This window comes from Pantherophis guttatus, chromosome 4 (assembly GCF_059756535.1).
Source record: "Pantherophis guttatus breed Tessera chromosome 4, ASM5975653v1, whole genome shotgun sequence".
In the NCBI taxonomy this organism is placed as follows: domain Eukaryota; kingdom Metazoa; phylum Chordata; class Lepidosauria; order Squamata; family Colubridae; genus Pantherophis; species Pantherophis guttatus.
This window is the reverse complement of record NC_142066.1, coordinates 116758522-116781171: the sequence shown is the minus strand read 5'-3', so window position 1 is coordinate 116781171 and position 22650 is coordinate 116758522. Positions and strand designations below refer to the sequence as shown.

At 33.7% G+C, this 22650-nt stretch overlaps 1 protein-coding gene across 9 annotated transcripts in view; it reads left to right on the top strand.

Moving 5' to 3' along the window:
- CREB5 (cAMP responsive element binding protein 5) overlaps positions 1-22650 on the top strand; it is a 266380-nt gene that overhangs the window by 202015 nt on the left and 41715 nt on the right. For all 9 annotated transcript variants that reach the window (XR_015733985.1, XM_087892619.1, XM_034402318.3 and 6 more), the window contains 2 exons: positions 1639-1765; positions 3068-3178. Coding sequence is in view for 8 of the 9 variants with exons in the window: in XM_087892619.1 (XP_087748745.1) it covers positions 1639-1765; positions 3068-3178 (238 nt within the window). In the remaining variant the exon portion in view is untranslated. The remainder of the gene's footprint in view (positions 1-1638; positions 1766-3067; positions 3179-22650) is intronic.

Here is a 22650-nt window from a genome sequence, read left to right as displayed (position 1 = left end):
AGCCTGTTCAGTAGTTGATTGGCGCTGTAGAAGCTCAGAATAGGACTTTCATTGTATGTTTTTGATCTGCACCACTCTTCCTGAGATCAATATTACAGGGTGGCTTCCATCATAAGGAATGCTGAAATATTATTATTTGTTATGTGACTAGAGATCTAGTGATCAAGAAAAGTAAATTAACTATTTAACTCATTTTTTCCTTTCTGCACAATTAATTTTTAAGGTAGAATTATTAAAGCCAGTGCTATAAATTCCAGTGCCATAATTTTGCACTGTTTTTATTAATTAATATTTACCAATTAATGCTATGGCTTGCCAGTTTTGGAAAGTAAAAAAAAAAAGGTAATCGAGAAAGAATAATCTGTTACAAGTATTGGCCATGTTCAGAAAACTGGAAAATCAAGAAAATTTTAAAAAGAAATATTGCTATATACAAAGAAATCAAGAATTTTTCTTCCTCTTTCATAAGTAATTGAATATAAAATAATATCCAAAAAGTAATTTCAATGTAGTTAGAAAAGCTGCTACTATGAAAATGCAGTTAAGAGCACTTGTGCAAGATGTTTGGACTGATATTGCACAAAATGGCAGACTACTCTATTTCCCCCAAAATAAGACATTTCCTGATAATAAGCCCAATTGGGCTTTTGAGCGCATGGCAATACGTCCAAGTGCTTATTTCAGGGTTCAAAAAAATATAAGGTAGGATCTTATTTTCAGGGAAACACGGTAGAATATCACTACTTTAAAGAGGCAAAGGACAACAACCTTTTTATATTACACTGATGTAATATAAGTACCTTTTAAACTTTTTTTTAATTATAAGTTTCCTGTTGATTTCAAAGACATTTTAGTTGGTTAACAGATTCTGATTTGTTGTGTAACCCCTTGGACAAGAAATGTGCCAATTGATTATAGTACCTATTTATATTTTATGCTGCGCATATTAAGCTGATGTCTTTCACTATTACTGCCAGTGTTGGGAAACAATATTACAGTTTGTTTGTTTTTTTGAAGTAATGTGGCTTGCTAAATCCAGAAAATATTTAAGTGGTTTTAAATTCAAACTATTATTCCCTAAAATATTTAGATGGATTTTTAGCATTAATCTTAAACAAACTAAAGATATTATTCAATGCAAAATTTCTGTTAAAATAATTCAAAATATTGGAGAATCTAGTAAACATAAAATTATGACTGTAAAATGAGGCAAGTCTCAAAGTTTTACTATCTGACAATATGGCTTTTTTTATGCAGGTATTTGATAGCGTTTCAAACAAATTCTGTATTCATTCTCACTTTTGCATCAAAATTTTAAAACAAATCTGAATGTGAAAATTTATTGGATGGTTTTATCCTATAGGAATTCCCATTCCCTTTGGATTTCACCTTATTTATTCAACATTCCCCCTCATTTCCCATGTAATATCACCAAAAAGTTGGTATGGGAAGGAAGCACTTGAGAATTCTTATGGTACTAGACTAGATACTCTTTATTCTGGATCTTAATCATTTGAGAATTGTTGTACAACATGTTAACTTTATATTCATAATTTTGAAATAGGAATCATTGAATGTGCAGTTGTTTTCTTCTGAAGTTTTATATTTAATCCTTTCTTCCATGTTCCTCTTTTATAGGCCTGTTCCAGGCTCCTTATCATCACTGCTACACCTGCACAACCGTCAAAGACAGCCCATGCCTGCTTCTATGCCTGGGACTTTACCTAATCCTACAATGCCTGGATCCTCTGCTGTCTTGATGCCAGTAAGTATATTTCTTTTCTATATGTATCGTTTCAAAAGTAACAAATAGTGTAAGAGCATAATTAGCATAAATGTATGAGCAATGCTGCTAGATCAGGCTCCTGGTCCATCTAGTGTAGCAGTCTATTCTTACAATGGCCAGACAAGTCTAGTTACCTAACTGAGGCCTTCAGAAGCATTCTAATGGTCATTAGAACTAAGAACCATTGATTCCAATGAGTTAGGGCAATATCCTTTTGAAGCCACCCAAGTTGATAGCAAGCATTTCTTATGGTAGCAAATCCCAAGGTTGAATTACGTGCTATAGAAAGGTGTGAATGTGAGAATGTGTATATGTATTTGTGTGTGTGTGTATATGTGTAAGTGTGCACACCCATACTTTTTATTCTGATTCTTCCAGGGTTCAATTTTATTGGCTCTCTTCCCTGTAGTGTGTGTTTGTGTGTGTGTTTGTGTGCCTATGTGTTTACATATATACATACACATGCATGCAAGCATATACACATACATACACACATACCATGAAATCTACCAAGATCTGCATTGCAGATGCAGGAACATCTTTTTAGCTTTACCTTTTTAATTAGTGCTTAATTTAAGATAGGAACCTGGAGCTTTTATACCTACCAAATTTAACAATTCTGTTAGGAATTGTTTTTAACAATAACTTTTTTAAATATTCCAGATAATTTAGATAGTATTAACCATAATTTCATGTAGTGATATTTTATACCTACTTAACCTAAGTTATTTTTTAAACTAAAAGACAAATTATTCAAGGTTGACTCAGTCTTAGGTAAAATGAGGACCCAGATTGTTGGGGGTAATATAATGACTCTGGAAACTGCTTAGAGAGGGCTGTAAAGCACTATAAAGCAGTATATAAGTCTAAATGTTATTGCTATTGCTATTATAAAAAAATTCAAGCTTAAAACTCAAACTTTGTACTTCTAGTTAAAAGATAAATTTCTTTCAAAGTAACTACTATATATTTGTGGGTGGGTGGGTGCGGGTGTTTTATTTCCTGTGATAAAGGCAATCAGCAAAGATAGTACCATCCTGACTGGACACAATATCATACAGAAAATCTATCAACTTCCCAGATGTAGCTTGTTACCATTAATGGAACAAAACACTGAACTAGATAAAACTTTCCTATAGAATTACTCTTATGTTTATCTATAGCTTGGCTCTTGCTTATTTAAAGAAAAACAACATGTCATGAAAATTACAATTATCTTTGATCTTTAGATTTATCTTCCACATGTCAAAACTCATTTCTCCTTTCTGTTCGCTTCTCAAGATGGAAAGACATATGTCTATGAACTCAAGTATCATGGGAATGCAAAGTCCAAACCTCAGTAATCCATGTGCTTCACCTCAAGTTGCTCCAATGCATTCAGAAGCTAAAATGGTAAGATGTTGAACACTACTTATATTGACCTATTTAAAACAAGGGACAAAGTGAGTATTTGGTTTCTAGTTATATGATTATTTATGCTTGGGCTTCTCACTTCACAGCTTCAGATCTTGCCAGTCATCATTTTTACCAAGAACATTAGGAATTGGATATTTAACCATCACTTTATGCTAAAACTGGATGAAGAAAATATTTAATGGCAATGAGACAACATAATATTTTTGTCTATGTCTCTGCATGTTTGTGGTACTGACTGATTTAATCTAGGCAGGTAACGGTAACATTTTCAACATCTGCATCTCCAGAACCATCTCTAATCCTAGTTACTGAAATTGATGGCATAAATTGTACTACTTTAGGATAGGAAATGTTCAGAAAATATGCTATAAATCCTAAAATTTATATATAAACCCCCCCACACATTTCTCTTTGTCCCACAAAAAGACAGAGGGAAAAAACAGGAATCCCTAGCCCCATCCATTTGCACCGTTTTGTTCCATATGAAAAAATTAAGTACAGTCCTGGTCATCCAAAGGCTATAAAATGGCAGGAATTCTTGTTTCCAATATTAAAAGCTTTGATTCTCTTGGCTATGAGTATCTGTTAGCTGTCTTGAGCTTTCCTACATGGCTTGTTCCTAAAAAGTAGATCCTAGGCTTTTGGATTATGGGAAAAATACATTTCTTTTTGCTGTTATGGATATTCCCTGTCATGGTCAGTATCTATCAGCTTACTGATTCATCTGAAATTTTAAAAAAGATCTTCATGTAAATTCAAATATATATATACAAGTATGTCAAAGAAACATACATTTGTAAGTGATTCAAACTAATGTTTTACTATAGTGTACTGTAACTCATGCACCTGGTTTTTACTGTCTTTGACTTTCTATTATTCTAGTTGTGAACCATTCAGAATGGTGTTTTACAAGTTCGGTGACCATTTAAATAAGTATTGCTGTTTGAATTAAGAAATATATTACAGCATTCAGACAAGTGATACCCATGTTCTGAACCTTATTTGGGAAGTATGTAGGGTTTTGTAAGAATCAGATTTATATAGGGTTTTGTAAAAATAAATTCCTGAGAGAGATACTGCTTTGCCTTAGATACAAAGCTAAGGCTCCTCATCATGAAACCCTCCCAGTTTGGTATGGATTACAGATTGTAATTTTTTTATCTGAATGAACATTTGATAACATACCAGCACAATTGGATGGTTCCATATTGGGGTGAAAGGCTGACATAGCACCTTGTATTGTCATCATTGGCTTATAAATGCTTAGAGCTGGTTTGGAAGGAAGCCAATGGGCACCTTTGAAGTTTCTGTCATGCTGCCATATGGGGTAAAGGGAAATGTTTTCCTGCCAGTAGGTTTCATGCCCTGTTTGGGTAGACATGAATGGTCACATCTTTCCCTCAGTACAAATGTTGGCTAGGTAGCCAACCCAAGCTTTTTAACACCTCAGCTAAAACCACACTCTCTAAACATACCCTTGGTTGGCTCAAAGAGCATATATTGGCCAAAAGCATTGACTACAACAGCCAAAGTAAACCTCTGGTTCCTATGTTGTGTGGTGTACAGGGATCATGATGTGCCAAAAACCAATAGCATTTGCAGCTCAGCTTATTAAATCTTAGGCAGTTGGCAAGTTGTTGTTGTGTTTTTTCTCCTGTCAAACCAAGCTATAGCAAGCCAAGCAAAATAGTTCTTGGCTAAAGAAAAGAAACACCACCCTGGCAACTCTTTTGGAGACTAAAACTTCTAGAATTACTTTCCCTTCTCTGCTTTCCCCCTCTGAAGATTTAAAAAGGAAGGTATTGATACTTACAATGAGAATACTATTGTTTAATATATGAGATTAAGAGGACTGCATTTTAATCTGAATCCATTTGTTTTGGTTTAGGGCCTAGATATATGAAGTGTTGGTTTGGTAAGCTCTTCCACATCAGATAATTCCAAGAAAACAGCATATATTATAATGCCATTAACTGTGGAGTTAATTGATTTCAACAGAAATAGCATTTAAGTCATAGTATGAGGTTATATACTTAAATTAAAATTTGGCTGAATGCTAAGATTTCCAGAATTTAATTTCTACTTTGTGAGACAGCCTGTGGTAAATTGCTTGCACACTCAAACATGCTTGTCTTACTCACTGATAATTTTCCATAAGATGGACAACAAAAAGTTTCATTGTTTGAATTTATACTGCAAATCTAATAAAATAGATTTCTGGATTATAAATCTAGATTAAATAGATTAGATTTGTTAAATTTACTGTATGTTTGATATATCGTGTAGATATAATGTAAATTAGATATACTGTAAATCTAGCAAATTAGATTAGGTGTAAAAGCCATTAAAATCAGCCACACTTACTCCTGGATATCTGGTAAAAAGAAATCAGCCATAAGGAAGATACTTAATCTACCACACTATCTCCCCACACAACAGCTATGTAACATGAAGTGTGGCCCCAGGAACTATTGTTGAGCCAATATGAACAGGTTGTTGAGAAGCACTTTATATACTTGCCTTGTTTATTTATCTGAGAGCCCAGGGAGCACAGTAAATCTTGGGTCTAAGATTTTCAAGGCTGCCAAGGACAGCAATTTTTCCAGGTACTTTTATGCTATCCTTGTTTCTGTAGCTGGAAGGCACCTGCTGGATTGCAAAACTGCAGCATGCCTCTAATGTGGGACTATTAAAAAAAACACAAATAGTTATCAGGTAGGCAATTACAAATGAAACCAAATAACTGTCTTATTCCAGCCCGCTTTCAGTGATAAGACATTGTTAGTGTAATAAGACATTTTCCAGAGATAATTTTCACGGCAGTTGCTTTTTTGGGGGGCAGGATTTCCATTATAGCATCATTCCCTAGCAATGAGAATAAGAATTAGGAATATTTTTGGGAACAATAGTGTATATTCCAAACATTTTTATAGCATTATTAGGATATTTTAAAATATTTTGTAATCAGAATGAAGGATATCATTCTGCAGAATGATAGCTTTTTGGCAGATTGGATCCTTGTCATAAAGAAACTTATTATATAGAAAAAGACTGCATAAAATGCGTTAACTGTACAGGAAAAACAGCTATAAATTAATATTTTATAATTTATCAAATCTGTATATTGATTCTCCTCTGCCTATTATATTTTATCAAGAAATTATTTGCTTTAAAATAATAAGAATAAAGAGATCAACACAGCCAGCTATATTTTAGATTAGATTAGTATAGATTCAATTGGCAGCAGGCTTGATAAAAAGAGTGATCAGCATTTAGAGAAGGTATTTATTCATATCCTATTTTATGCATTTGTCTAGATCCTAATGGCAACTAACATTGTAACAGAAAGCAATACTATAAATCACAGTGAAATATTATCTAAGTAAGAATTACAATTGAAATGATAAATAGATATGGGAAATAAATAAATAAATAAATAAATAAATAAATAAATAAATAAATAAATAAATAAATAAATAAATAAATAAATAATAAACTGGTCCAGAATGCGGCCTCGCGGGTGATTATGGGAGTGACACAGCGCACCCATGTAACCCCTCTCCTGTGCGAGCTGCACTGGCTCCGGGGGTCTTCTGGGTGCGATTCAAGGTGCTGGTTACCATCTTTAAAGCACTCCATGGCTTAGGAGCTGGGTACCTACGAGATCGCCTTCTGCCACCGATAGCCTCCCACCGGCCAACACGCTCCCACAGAGAGGGACTCCTCAGGATGCCGTCAGTCAAGCAATGTCGACTGGTGACCCCCAGTCTTCTCTGTGGGGACACCTGCCCTCTAGAATGAATTGCCCCCGGAGGTACGTAACTTTCGCCATGCCCTTAAGACTTTACTGTTCCAACAGGCTAGGCTGGCTTAAATAATGAATTTTAATGGGTGTTTAGTTTTCTAGTTTTTTAATATAAGGGCCAAATTATTTAATATGTTTTAAACTGTTTTTAAATATTATGGATATATGTTGTTTTATTGTGGCTGTGCACCACCCTGAGTCCCTCGGGAGAAGGGCGGTATAAAAATTTAAATAATAAATAAATAAATAAATAAATAAATAAATAAATAAATAAATAAATAAATAAATAATTAATACAGCAGAAGTAACCATTGTTAATCACATTCCAGACCTTTTTTTGGATAACATGTGGTGCTATTTAGCTTCATTCATTTTGACAACTTGAAATGCTATTTAGATTCAACATATATATGTATGTAACAGAGCTAAGCAACCTTGGGGGGCTGTTGGACATGAACAGAATGTTAATAGCATGTTATACAAGCTTATAAAATGCTTGTCATGAAATGTTCACTCCCACTCTGCTTTCATTTGTGCTCTTTTCTGAATAGGTAAGCATATTTAACAAGCACTGTATTAAAATCAACCACTATTTTCATTTTCCAGTTACACATTTTTGGAGCAATGTGAAATCAGAGGCACTTTTATAAGCATGATGATGCTACACTGATTCTTGTCTTGCTGCATACCCAATAATTTTAGAGTTTTAGTAATGAGGATTGTAATAATTAAATAATGTTGATTCTTTAAATGTGGCAGTACCAAGTACTGTAGGTAGAACAAGCTGCATGAGTATCTCAATGATGTGGCAAGAATTTGAAGAAGTGTTGCACAAGGTATCAGAGAATTTGATTCAATTAGAGTACAATCCGAAGTAAGCCTTGGTTTAATAACAGGATTTATGGTGCAATCCAGATGCAATTCAGTGTCACTGAATCTAGTTCCTTTAAATATCTTATTCCTATATCAGTAGGAATACGAATGCAGCTTCAATTTTGTAGATAACCTACATGAATGCACACACAGACACACAATTGGCTAAGCTTTCTTAAAACAGCAGCTCAAAAACTGATATATAGTACAAAAATCTTAACTTTAAATGCATCCAAAGCATAATAAAAGAATAATAACATTGTTTATTCAGTAGCTAAAACAAAGGAATTAAATTAAAGGACCACATTATACAAAAATTGCAGGATATTGAAATGAATCAGATTAATTGTTAGCAAGATACCAAAAAACAGGGTTGCTTTACAGTAGTGTAAATTTATTTTAAAGTTACTGGTACCAGGTGCCGTCACAAAAGATATTCATTGCCTTGCACTCAGGAAGGGCTTTTTTTTTCCTGAAATGCTGCCTAGAAACTTGTATGGGAATTCTCAAAAAGTAAAGGAAGTATTTTCTTCATAGCTATTCACATGCAAATGTATTCAGATTTAATCCACCAAGTGATGGACTAGGACTCATTAGTCTTGGGCAGACTTCCCACAGCTCAATTCGGAATTAGTATTTAAAAGGTTTTCTGGCAAGAGTTTGGAAGAAGTCTGTTTGTTTTCTGAGATGTCTTTCATCATTTGGAATGTGGCATGTTGACATAGGCAAGTACAGTAGGCCTTTCTCAGTGGTGGCCCCTCATTTATAAAATTCAGTTTTTCTTCCTGAGATTCGCATAGCTTTATCATTCCCAAATTAGTTAAAAAAAACTTTTGAGTACTTTTTAAAGAAATTATTTCCACTTGTTAATTGTTATCCAATGTATTCCTAGTAGTAATGTAGAGTAGTATGCATGTATTAAGAAGGTTGGAAGGAAGCCAATCTTCTTGTGTATCATTGTGGTATTATTTATGCTTATTGTTGGTCTGTTGTCTTATGAGTGTGGTTTAGATATTTAAAGATAGGTTAGAGATTTGCTTATGTAATTTAATTGCTGCCACATTCAATATTGTACCATATTTCAGGGCCACTTAGAATTCTTACTAAGTGGTTGATAACACTATTATGCAAAAATGAATGGAAAAGAGAAGTGACTCTAAAAGAGGGCTACGTCACCAAAGTATGTTTAATTAATTTGATTAGCAATAACTTTCAATAATCAACTAATGTTTTGTAGGCAATAAATAAATAAATTGCCTAAGACCCTCTATCTTCATTTCCATAACAATTGGTAAAATATCAATGTGGTTGCATAGAATAATGATGATACCTAGGAATCATGGGAACTGGAAGACAATTTGGAGAAGACTAACCGAGAACATGCAGTTTTGACTTAATTTAAAAAAATAGGATCTTGGTTATATTTTTATCGTAGTATGTTCAGCATAAGAATGTTTGCACAGGAATAGCAAAGCCATAATCTTTGGGCGTCAACTAAATATTTACAGTTACATTTCAAATTATAGAAGAAACTTTAAGATGATTTGTGCTTACATCATATCACAGCAAAGTATTCCACAGTGGAAAATTCAAATTCCAGGCCAAGTCATATTGAATTTTTTAGTATCACTAAACTCAACCAAATAATCTTTATCCAGGCCATAACCCTATATCTATAAATCACTAAATACTAGATATAATTGAAAGAAAAAATGGAATTGCACATGCTGTTGTAATTAACCAATCATATATTTCATTATTCTAACAATAATTCAAATTATTATTAGCTCCTTAAAATTCAAATAGAAGAAATAATCCTGTATACAGTTTCCTGCTCTTGAAAAATGGTGCAATTTAACTTAGAAATAATTCCACTGAATTGATTCAGGTTTACTAATGAGTACATTTAGATAGTGTTACAGAATCACCTTACTTAGATCATGTCCTTTGGGCAGGGTTAGCCTAATGAAGTGTCATGAATCCAGTTTATTATGTATTCAATATATTCCAGTGTAGGAATCTCCATATGTTGTTCATTGCCAAAATTAAGCTGAATTATAGTTCCAGATATTCAGAGGAACTCAAATTAGGAGCTGTATGTTCTATAAAATGCTTAATTCAATAAAACACAAAATACATGAAAGCAACACTGTTTTTGAACTAATAACATGGTTGGTTATTTCAAGGAAAAAGTGGGAATGGAAGGAGGAAATGGAAAAAATTGGCAGAAAAATAGCTAGTGCCATCCTCCTTTATATACTGATGTTCTGTCAGAAGCCAGACATATTAAAAATATTTGTGCAATTTAAAATAATTTGCACAAGTCTAGGAAAAGCTATTTTAGGCATTTAAACATTTGGAAGATCCCATTGGAATTAATATGAAACTGAGAATATGATATTACCAAAACTTCATGTGAATACAAATGTGAGTTCAAATAGGAAAAAAAATTCTTGTGAGTATTCAAAGCAAACATTGGATGATCCCATGCTTTTCCAAAAGAATGACAATTTTAAGAGCTCTTATTTATACATAAACTGAAGAATTTGACATTAGGCTGATTTAAACATTTTATAATTCACATTTATTTATACTTTTAAAAAATTAATGACATGCTTGTATCATGCTTTATATGACTCTTCTTCTGCATTGAAATATTTATGGCACCAATTAAATTCCATAAATGCTTTTTAAAATGTTTTATTGTTTTCATAGAAAAGAAAAGCTATATTATTTACAATGCAGATTATGTTTATAAAATGGTATTCTGAAAATTAATTAATTTCTGTTTCTGCTTTAAGCCAGAAATTTAATACATTAAAGTAGTACAAACAATGGTCTTATATTTTTAATAGGATAAATAAAAAAAGAGCCACTGCGCATGTTATGTTTTTGCTTGTTTGCTACACAGAATTGGATAGCTTGTATGAATCCAGGTGCTTAGAGCATCTATGAATCAGAGGTGGGTTTCAGCAGGTACTGATCAGTTCTGAAGAACCGGTAGAGGAAATTTTGAATAGTTCAGAGAACCAGTAGTAAAAATTCTGACTGGCCCTGCCCCCATCTATTCTCTGACTCCCAAGTCCCAGCTGATCGGGAGGAAATGGGGTTTTGCCCACCTTCTCCTGGAGTGGGGTGGGAATGGAAATTTTACAGTATCCTTCCACTGCCATGTCCACCAAGCCATGCCACACCCACCAAGCCACACCCACAGAACCGGTAGTAAAAAAAATTGAAACCCACCACTGCTATGAATGTACAGCTTCCATTTCCTGATACAAGCATATGTACCTGCTAAAAGGAAGCCAAATCAGGACACGTATACAGTAATACTTTTATAGTCATCCTTTGCAGCAGCAGGTACCAACAAATTAGTTTCATATTTCACACACACACACACACACATTTATATATGCTATGCAATGGAAAGAGCAGAAGGATAAAATTGAATGATTATGTAATATAGTTATTTTAAATTACTTGAAACATGAATTAATTATGAAAATACACATAATAAAAATAATCAGTAAAATAAATAAATGGAAAGTACATTTTAATTAGAAAAAAGAGAAAACATTTTTCATCTAATTTTGAAATAGCAAACTTTCATGTATCATACATTTGATAAGTTTACTTAAGCATTTTCCATGTTAGATATATTTCTATATTTAAAGCATTTTTTGTACTAATAAGACATACATCTAAGTAAATGTCAAATGAAGGAAGAAATGCCTACAGTGCAAAATACAACTTTTTGTTAATGCTGTGTGACAATGAAATGCACTCTATGACCTTAATGGTTACAACTTTATGTATGATACCCTGTTTCCCCCGAAATAAGACATCCCCTAATAATAAGCCCAATCGGGCTTTTGAACTCATAGCAATAAAGCCAAGCGCTTATTTCAGGGTTCAAAAAAATATTAGGGTCTTATTTTCGGGGAAACATGGTAGTCACAGCCTTTCAATATTTTACTCATTACACTTTGCAAATCAGAAATAGAGAATTTAGAGAAATTGGATTAGAGTTATAGTAAGGTATAGACGTCCGTATACATGCATCATTATATTTATTATTATATAATAATATTCATTTATTATATTTATTTTTATTGTGTAATAAATTATATATATATATGTATATATAAAGTACATGTGTATATATATATATATGTATCTTATTATATTATATTTTATAAACTATAATAATATACAGTTAATATATACATTTGCTAACGTGTATACATTTGTTATATTTTGAAATGTGATAGTATTGTCAAAGTGTTAACTTGTAAATGTGATTCTACATTTATGCCTTTAGTTAGTTTGACAATTAGTATTTTGATAATTGTTATCATCATTATTATCATATATGCTTCATAAACAACAGGTTTAATAGTCACTCAAGGGAAACATTTCTGTTTTGCATTATTTTTCCACATTCTCTATGCATAACAAAATCTATTTCTAAATTATGTTAAATCCCTCTATATTTTATTAATATTTTTAGATTGCTGGCTGCTTTCATATTATTATTTTATCATATTGTCTTGTTCCATATAAAAAGGAGCCTGAGTGGCGCAGCAGACTAATGCTATTGTTAAAGGTAGTATTTAGCTTCCAGCTGCCTGCAGTTATTGCGAGTTCAATTCTCACCAGGCTCAAGGTTGACTCAGCCTTCCATCCTTTCTAAGGTAGGTAAAATGAGGACCCAGTTTGTGGGGGCAATAAGCTGACTGTATAAAATATACAAAAGTATGAAGGCTATTGCTTAATGCATTGTAAGCCGCACTGAGTCTCCGGAGAAGGGCGGTATATAAATAAAATAATATATATATATTATTTTATATATATATATATATATATATATATATATATATATATATATATATATATGAATACTTTTGATCTAATTAAAATTTAAACTTACAAAAAATAACTTCCTTGTACAGGTGTTGCAGAATCAGTTTGCTCTAATCATTAAGGTTCTGACGTCCCACCTTAGCCAGGCTGGTGACTTTGAGCCAGTCGCTCTCTGTCAGTGCAAACAAACCTCATAGGATTGTTGTTGTGGAGAAAATAGGCATATTGGATATGTTTGCCATCCTTAGTCACTTATAAACTAATAAAGATAGCATAAAACATGAAATTGATTGCTGTATGCCATCTAGACTCCTTTTTGTAAGGAGGGTAGTCATATAAATGTAATAAATAAAATTCAAAAATAAAATAAGTTTGAAGGTAAATGGAGATTGTGGTATTTAACTATTAATGAAACATTTTGAAAGCCTTTTTCTTCTTAGTCTCATTTTTCAGCAGTCTGCAAGATTTTGCTCAGATTATTTTATATATAAGCTAAACTGAACAAAGCATTAACTAGGCCTTTTCCATCCCATAAATGTCACTGGAGTGAAAAGAAATACAAATAAATGAAAAGTGTGCCTTTAACTCCTTATATAAGATTGCTTAGCTCCTCTTATTGAATTATAGTAAGAAACTGTAGCTGCTTCATTAGCTGCATTTATCAAATAATAATTCCCTAATTCTGGAATAGACCAAATTCCCCAACTAAAAGAACCCTATCGTCTTAATGGGAAAGTGTCCTTTTTTTGTTTAAAGAGATTTCAACTGCACTTCCTATCAGTCTAGATTGAAATGGACCATGGTCGTCTTCTTTCATGTCGATCAAACTTTAAACTGTCAGAATGAAGCCACCTTTTTGGATTTATTGTTGGTCAAATATAAGTCATTATCGGTACATGTTTCTTGTAGTAGCTAACATACCACAGATAGGCCAGAATCTGTGTCTCTCATAGCATGTTGTTATCCACTTAGAGTCTCCACATGAACATATTGGTTTTACACTCCATCTCTCAACCTATTCAGGGTCCTCCAAGTACTGTAAGGGAGGTCATGTCCTTCAGCCATATCCTCCTTTAATATTCTTCCTTGCTAGATGGTTTACTTCCTCCATTTTTAAATTCTATATTGTTCTTGTATATCCTAGATAATGTTTGTTCTTGCCATAAATCTGTACCCAAGTTGTATACCTGTGCACCCAACCTGCTGGCTGAGATTTGGCATTTCTTAGAGCAAGTTTCTAAGCCCTGCCCCCCAAAAGGAATATTTGTGGCTGCAATATTTTGAATTCAAAAATTTCAGGGTTCAAAAAAATATAAGACAGGGTCTTATTTTTGGGGAAACACGGTAATGTCTGTGGGAATAATAACATATTGTTATCCCAGTTTAAAGCTGGAGGGAATACAAGCAATCAATTGTATCAGGGCAAAGAATAAATTTCTCAAGTGTCCAAACTTCATCTCTTCATCTTGCAAAAAACACAACAATGTAGTGAAAACAGTTCTTAAATTTTCCCTGTCCTCTTCTATAACACCTGACAGTCTTAAATGTTGAAGCATTAGATTACTCTCAGTATGATTAAAATTAAATCAAAGCAAACATGTAGAAAGGACATCTCTCTCATAGTCACTTTCCTAGCAAATCACTTACTTACTTAAATTACAGCTTACTTAATTTTTCTTCTTGTAATGAGCATTAATTGATTAGTTGGATCTATGTGAACCTGGGCAGTAGTAAGTACTATCCCAGTTGGGAACAAATAGTTCCCACAACTAAATAGTTTATGAAGTAGTTAGAATTTTAAAGCTTTTTCTAATGAGCCTTTTTAGTAATGACAATAATGATATTGTTATTGGTTCATATATTTCTAGGTGCAACATCAGCTCAGATACGTTTAGAGCTATTTTATAAAACAATTTTAGTAACCATTTTCTTGCCTCGCCTTGCTCACTTTTGCTTTACAAATTAATCTTCATAATTTTTAATTTTTCCCTCTTTAATGGCTAATTCATGCAATATGTAGCTAATTCAAATGCTTTAAGACCATTTTGGATGCGATATCTGATTTTTGAGGTTGCTAAATAAACAATAGTGTGTGTGTGTGTGCATGAGGATTAGTTTGGATGAAATGGAGAAGTATGTACATTGTACATTGTACAATGAGCATTCATTGAATATATTGAATATAATTTGTGAAGATCTGCAAAAGGTTTCAAATTTAGTAAAAAGAAAAAAAAATCTGCAAAATTCTTCTTTAAAAACAGTGTGAAAACTGATTGTAAAGCTGTTATCAGGATATATGTCCTGAAAATGTGTTTCTTATATTTTAAGGCTATCATTTATTGTAAATTTATATGGACCCATTGAAACCAATGGAACTGAGTATTCAACTTTGTGAATAGAAATTCTAGCATTAGAAGCTGCCATCACAGATTAAAATGTTCAAGCATTTTATTTTAAGAGAATGTTTATCCTGGTTTTCATGGGTCCATGTTTTTGCTTTAATAAATCAAACACAGTATATATCAAATGCAAATTACATTTTAATATTTTTTCATATTTTGTTGTACTGTACTTAACTCTAATAACATGTATGGCTACAATTCAAAATAATGTATTCAAGGAACATGTTTGATAGTCAGAGAGGTAGGGATAGGGACAGAGATAGAAAGACAGGCAGACAATTTATCATCTCAATTTAAATATTATTATTTATCTGTCTGATTGAAGTAATCAAAGATGCAAGATTATTTCATTTTCTTCTTTCTTTGTGCAGCCTCCAAAAGTCAGGAGCATTGACTGTATTTGATTTTTAGCAAAGTCATAGAATTCTTATTTATGTTTAAACAATATGACTAACATATGTGTTAGTCGTTCCCAACTCTAGAGAGCATGCTCATCTCCATTTCAAAGCTGAAGAGCCAGCGCTGTCAGAAGATGTCTCTGTGGCATGACTAAATGCCAAAGGCGCATGGAATGGTGTTACCTTCCCATCAAAGGTGGTCCCTATTTTTCTACTTGCATTTTTTACATGCTTTCAAACTGTTAGGTTGGCAGAAGCTGGGACAAATAACAGGAGCTCGTTCTGTTACACGGCACTAGGGATTCAAACTGCTGAACTGCCGACCTTTCGATCGACAAGCTCAGCATCTTAATTTGGTCTAAAGAAAATGTCAAGGAAGTCAGGGAACTGTACCTGTAGAATAGACTGTATATCTCTGCTGCTCTTCAGATTCATGTCCAAAAAGCAGTGTATGACTGCACAAATATAGCATCTGTTTGCAACACTTTAAAATGTGTATTTTCTTGGGATCAGGAAAAAATTAAATTGGAAGAACTGTACATTCCTAGTAGGTCACATTTCTCAAATGATCCCATTTATCGATAAGGACTCTACACAATTTTTTATGTACAAAATTTATATAAAGAGCATTTATATTAATATTTCACAATGATAAATACTTACTAAATATGGCACACAGATCTCAGATCTACATTCCTATATAATCATTCAACAACCCCATGCATGGTTCCACCCAATTTGTTACATATTATTGAATTGCATGAACTGAGCCTAATCTTAAGAATGTTTCACCAGTAGAAAAAGTATTTTTTTAAAAATGATGGAAGTTTGGGAACCTCTACTTCTCAAATTTATTGTGAGGATTGTAAAACTGCATATATCTATATGTTTTTAAACACTGACTATCTGTATCATTGTAAATATATATATAATCTAATTCTGATTTCTTTATTTAGAAATCTAACCTAATTTGAAAGCTTCTTAAACAGTTTCCAAAGAGGAAAAAGCCCTTAATTAAATTTTAAAGAGGGGAGATAAGTCAGTTTCAAATTTCATATAACTTCAAAGGTAATATGTCCATTTAATCTGTCTATCAGGGTAAATTTGATACAGAATATACAACTTTCAGTCTGGCATGTTTTTTCCCCCTCTCCTAGTTCTCTAATGTCCCCCACCCCAAATGCATCCATCAGTTCAGTATTTGCCAAGTCGGACTGATTGCATTTTTTTTTTTTAAAAACAACATTATTTATATTACTATCCACAAAGTCAGTATGAATACAGTGGCTTCCAGGAACCCAGTATCTAAGAACATACAGTAAATTGCTTTTAACTGCAGAAGTGCTTCCAGATGGAGGATTACGTGATTGTCAGATGTATTGAAGGTGAAGACAGATGTAATATAAAAAGACAAATCATAGTATTCATTTCACTCTGACTCAAAGCCAGTATGGCAATTTTTGAACATGCCAGTGAATCTGTCACTGTCACCCAACTTATGATCATTATTATTTTTTGATAGCTAACAAAGCTCTATCTAGCTGCTGCCATTGACTTAAACTTTAAGGCATGCTGAAGACTGTGTATAAGAGGTTTCCTTTAAGACTTTTAAAGTAAGCCTCTCATAGTTTTGCTAAATTGGAGAATAAAAATAGGTTGACAGCAGGAACCGGCAACTAGTTTTTCTGGAATGATCACTTTTGTTACAAGGATAGAAGATTGAATTGTCAGAACTGAAAAGGTCCAAGTAGTGATGACATCAATAGTACATGAGGATTATGAGATGACACAACAGAAGAAGCAGAAAACAGTTCCAATTCACATGACTTCGACTTACACAGGTGGTCCTCAAATTTCAACCATTAATTTAGTGACTGCTTGAAGTTACAATGGCACTGAAAAAAATGACTTTTTTCTACTTTTCTCTGATTAGTAAAATTACTACTACTAAGATTCTATATCTCTAATCCCTTAAATTGCTTCCACACATGGACCATTCTGAATCGTGTGGCAATTGCTAACAAAGTACTATGAGGTTCCGGTGGTATACACTATATAACCAAATTGCAATGCCATGTATCTTCTTATTTATTTATTTATTAATTACATTTTTATAACTTCCCATCTCATGAAAAGTAACTCTTGGTAGCATACAGTAATCAATTTTCCCTTCAGATCAGGCAACATGATCATAAATGTCAATTTCAACTAATTTAGCTATAAAGAGATGATGCCATAGGAATGAATGTTCTAATATGCACAGAAATTAAATAGCATCAAATGAGTTCCAGATCATTCAGGATACCTTATAAAATCAACACTGCTAAATTTGAATAGGAATTTCTTAAATTCTGAACTAGAATTTCTGATGCTAAGAAAGGTGACTGTTAAGTGATTCACACCCAATTTTATGATCTATCTTGTCATGACCTTGATTATTAAGTGAATCACACAGTTGTTAAGTCAATCCAGCGTTCCCAAGGGACTTTGCTTGTCGGAAGCTAGCTAGGAAGCTGCAATCTTCATAAATAAATGCTGATTACCAAGCACCCAATTTTTTTTATTGCATGTCCATGGGGGTGCTGCAACAGTCATAAGTCATCTTTTTCAGTGCCTTTGTAACTTCAAGCAGTCACTAAATGAATAGTTGAAACTTCATTTCAGCCACCTTACCAAAATACTTAAGTTTGATTAATGGTAAAATGTTCTTACTAATCTAGTAAACTGCTGAATTCATAGTTATGATACATTAAAGTATGATTTGTCTGGTTTTATCTTAACATGTTTGATTCCAGCTACTGATCTTTATTCATTTAGCCATAGTTAAACAATTCACATCATATGAGAGTTAATGGTAGACATGTTCAGATTTAGCTTTTTACATGCTTGTAGATTAGATCTTTCACACTTTTCTGAATTTTCATAAAAATTAAAGTGCATTGTCTACATTGCTCTAACAGGATGATCAGCTTTTGGTTTTGAAGTACTGATCTCTCCTTTGGAAAGGTTCTGAAATGTACTATTAAATGCATCAGTAAAAAAGGATGATGTCCAAAAAGAATAACAGATACTTCAAATAAATGGTACCAAGACATATTTGAGGATAGCAATAGCACTTAGATTTATATACTGCTTTACAGTGCTTTACAGCCCTCTCTAAGCGGTTTACAGAGTCAGCATATTGCCCCCAACAATCTGGGTCCTTATTTTACTCACCTCGGAAGAATGGAAGGATAAGTCAATCTTAAGTCTGGTGAGATTTGAACTGCCAAATTGCAGGCAGGCAGCAGGCAGCAGAAGTAACCTGCAGTACTGCAGTCTAACCATTGCGCCACTGTGGGAATGAGTTATAGTCCTACGCAGAAATGTGCTTACCCTTTTTTCCATTGCTCTAGAGTGTCTAAGAGTTTTCAGGAATCTCTCACTATAGTCAAAAGTACCAATGCTACAGAGGAAATGTAATTTTAGTATCTACAATATGTTATTTTAGAAAAGGAATGTATTCACTAAATTCTTTCTTTCTAGCATGTGACAACATACTATACCAACTGTAGCATTAAGATTTTAGGTTTGATAAATGGCTGCAGTTGAGGGTCATTAAAGTTAGTCTAAATTCATTCGTCTGAAGCCACCTTAGGAATGTTCTACAAGTTACACCAGCCACAAGCAGAGAGGGTGGAATACTGAAACCAGTCTGCCTGGTGTGAGAATATTAAGAGATTTGAAAAGAGGCTCAGAAGTGCTACAATATGATCCTGTTGCAAAGCTGGTAACAGAATCAACAGCACTTCGCAGTAGTAACTATATTACTGTTGACAGTTTTTTCCCTTAGTACAGTAGAATGATTTCCAACTTTGTTATTAGAAAAACTATCCAGGTTTTCCAAGTATAGTTTGGCTCTAAATGTAAGATGGTTCAATAGTGGATTTCATAGAGTCTTACAGTGGATTTCATAGTGTCTTATATAGGAAATAATCCTTATTTTGTAATCCTTGTGATTATGTTTGAAACTCTAAATCATTACCGTTTCAGATAGGTACTTTGAAGATCTACAGGCTTTTTCCACATTCCATCTTTGGATAAGTTAGGCTTATTATCTGGGTTCATTCTTTGCAGTAGTTCATACATTTGTTTTGATCATAAAGTGATATATGAACTTGTCCATGGTGATATTTATATATGAACCAAGTATTGTAATCTGGCTTGGTGCACTATACTAATACTAACACTAATACTAACACTATACTAATTTGTGTGATCAGGTTGGTGCAAAGAAGGCACTTATAGATCCTTTCAAAAGTCATTGTTCTAACAAACAATTTATCTACCCAAATATTGGAAAATTATTTCTTCTTTTATGCTACAAAGTCTGGGAACTCAGAAGTTTACAACAATAATCTACTTAATCAATAGAATGCAATTAAAATAAGAAAAAACAGTAACACAATGTACTACTTTACAAACTTTTGGTAATAGATATACAGGCAAGAGAGGGCATGCCAAATAGATTAATTCAGTGTTTACCTATAAAGAGTAATTTGTGAATTATAGTTATTCTTGATTTCAATTTTTTAAATGGTGTTTAATCTTGTAGAATACTCAGTCTGCAGAGATAATTTATATATTAGTGTTTGGCACTTAAGCTCCCAACGTACCTCTGCAAGGCATATGTTCTCACAGACCCAATAGAAAATGTGTACAGTAGTTGACTAAGGGACTCAAATTTGCAAGGCTGCTAATAGATCCATCAAAACTCCTGGTGAAAAAAAAACCCTTATCATATAAAATATCAGTACAGGTATTCCTCGACTTACCATAGTTCAATTATCGACCATTCAATTATTCCTCCTCCCAAAAAAATGCATTTATGACTTGGTCCCAAAGTTATATATGTTGCAGCACCGCAGTGGTCATTCACCCTTACAACTGACCACAGAGAAACTGCAACAGGCCCCCTGCCTATTTCCCCTCCGATCCTACCCCGTTGGGTCTCCTTAGATAGCCTCCTGGATTTCACTTGTTCCTTCCCACTCCATTTCCCATCACTTGCTTTTTGAAGAGCTTCCGAGTTCCAGGAGAGGCTGACCCACATGGCAGAAAAGCCAAAGTCTTTTATTCAAATGCTGGTGAAGCTGTTTTCTTAGATCTCACATTTTTACAGCTTCAGCAGCATCTGAATAAAAGACTTTGGCTTTTCTGCCATGTGGGTCAGCTTCTTCTGGAGCTCTGGAGATCTTTAAAAAGTAAGTAAGCAATGGAAAATGAGAGTTGGGTAAGTAAGCAAGTGGAATACGAGAGGCTAGCAAAGCAGGCCCAGTGCCTGTGGAGACCCAGAGGGGCAGGATAGAGGGGAAGAAACCATGGGGTCCCCATAGTTGTATTGTATTGTCCCCATATTGTAAGCAAACATGAGATATCTCAGTGGGTCAAGGGAGGCCTTGGGTGACCATCACCGTGAAATACCTCGTGCATTTAATGACCTGTGCGTTCAATTAGCAAATGCACTGGTTAAAGTATGGAGGGATCACATTTGTTTAACGTGATCCAATCAAATGAATCCTCAGATTAAAAATGTAATTGACAGGCTCTATTATATTCATACTTTGAGGATTACCTGTAATAAAACACAGACCCATGTACTAAAAAATAGTTAAAGGCTCTCTTCTTAAAAACACAAAAGTTCTATAGTGTGCATCCAAGCAAGAGGTCCCAAACTAATAAACTGCTTCTAGTACATAGGGCAATACCCAGGTATTTTCTAACCTTCCCAAAAGCCAGTAAGATTGAGGTTAATCTCTCTGCAGACATTGTTCCCTAGGTCAGGTGTGAGAAAACTGACTTCCTATAACTCAATAGGTAATAATGCCTCACCAAAGGGATCCAGCACAGGCCCACACTGCCAGATCAGATGGGATAGGCAGAAACCATTAACCAGAAGTGATCCTACAAGTAACCTGTGTCCATTCCATTCCAGGATTTAAAAGTGACAAACATCATATTTAATTGCACCCAGAAATTATCAATGCTGTATCAGTACTATATTTGAGTCTGAGCCCTATAAGCAAATGATCCTGATAATTATGACACTGTTATGTGTTGTTGTATAAATAACAATAACAAAGATGTCCAAGGACACAAGAACTATGCGAAGAAAGGATAGGAACGTATCTGCCGCAGTCCTATACAATGATCCCCACATCCAGGGCCAGATAGCCTCAGAAATGTATATTTATATTAACACTACTTGTAAGAAAGTGAATAAGAAATATTTGTAATACTGGAAGAAAAGGAGACCAAAAGTGAACTTCTACGACTGAGGTTGATCTAAATTTGGTGCTCCATGGCCCTAATCCAATTATTTAACCACTACATTCCTAGGAGGCCAATATATGATTGATGGAATATAGGTTGTGATATGTGCTCATCCTGGATAACATATATAAAATAATAAATGTCATTCAATATTCCTTAAGAAAATTTTTTTTGCTCATTTGAAGCATATGCTTTTCTTTAGCGAGAGGCTTAATATTACAATATTAAGCCATCTACAATATTAAGCCATTTTTAAACCTTTGCTTCCTGTTTAGTTCCTGTTAAACTAAAAAAGTTCATTGACAAGATGAAGCAAGTTGAAAACGAATTAACATTATTGTTCAGCACCAGGCAATTATGTTCACCAAAAACCTTTCCTTTGGCAGTGGATTTATTCTGTGTATATTTGTAGCCTAGAGAAGACAAATTCAAAGTTGCTAGGAATGGTGGAACACTGGGCTTCTCAAGTTACTGAAGCATTTCATTGACATTTGGTGAAAGTGATACATCTGGGATTGAGCTTTAGAACTGCCTTTGAGAAGTTATTATCCTGCATGGGTTGCCTAAGTGACTCAAGGATGAGACTTTTGTTTCCCATATAAACACATACACACTTCATTTCCCTTCCCATCCTTGAGTTGTCTTGGAAAAGTATGCAAAAATAAAATCAACAATTGACTTCATTTTTTTTTTAAAGGGTGGGGTTTTGTACAGAAGGAAGGGATCAGATTGATTGGTTGTTCAATAAATCAGAATCCCACATTTGTTTATTCTGTAACAGTTCAGTTTTTAAAT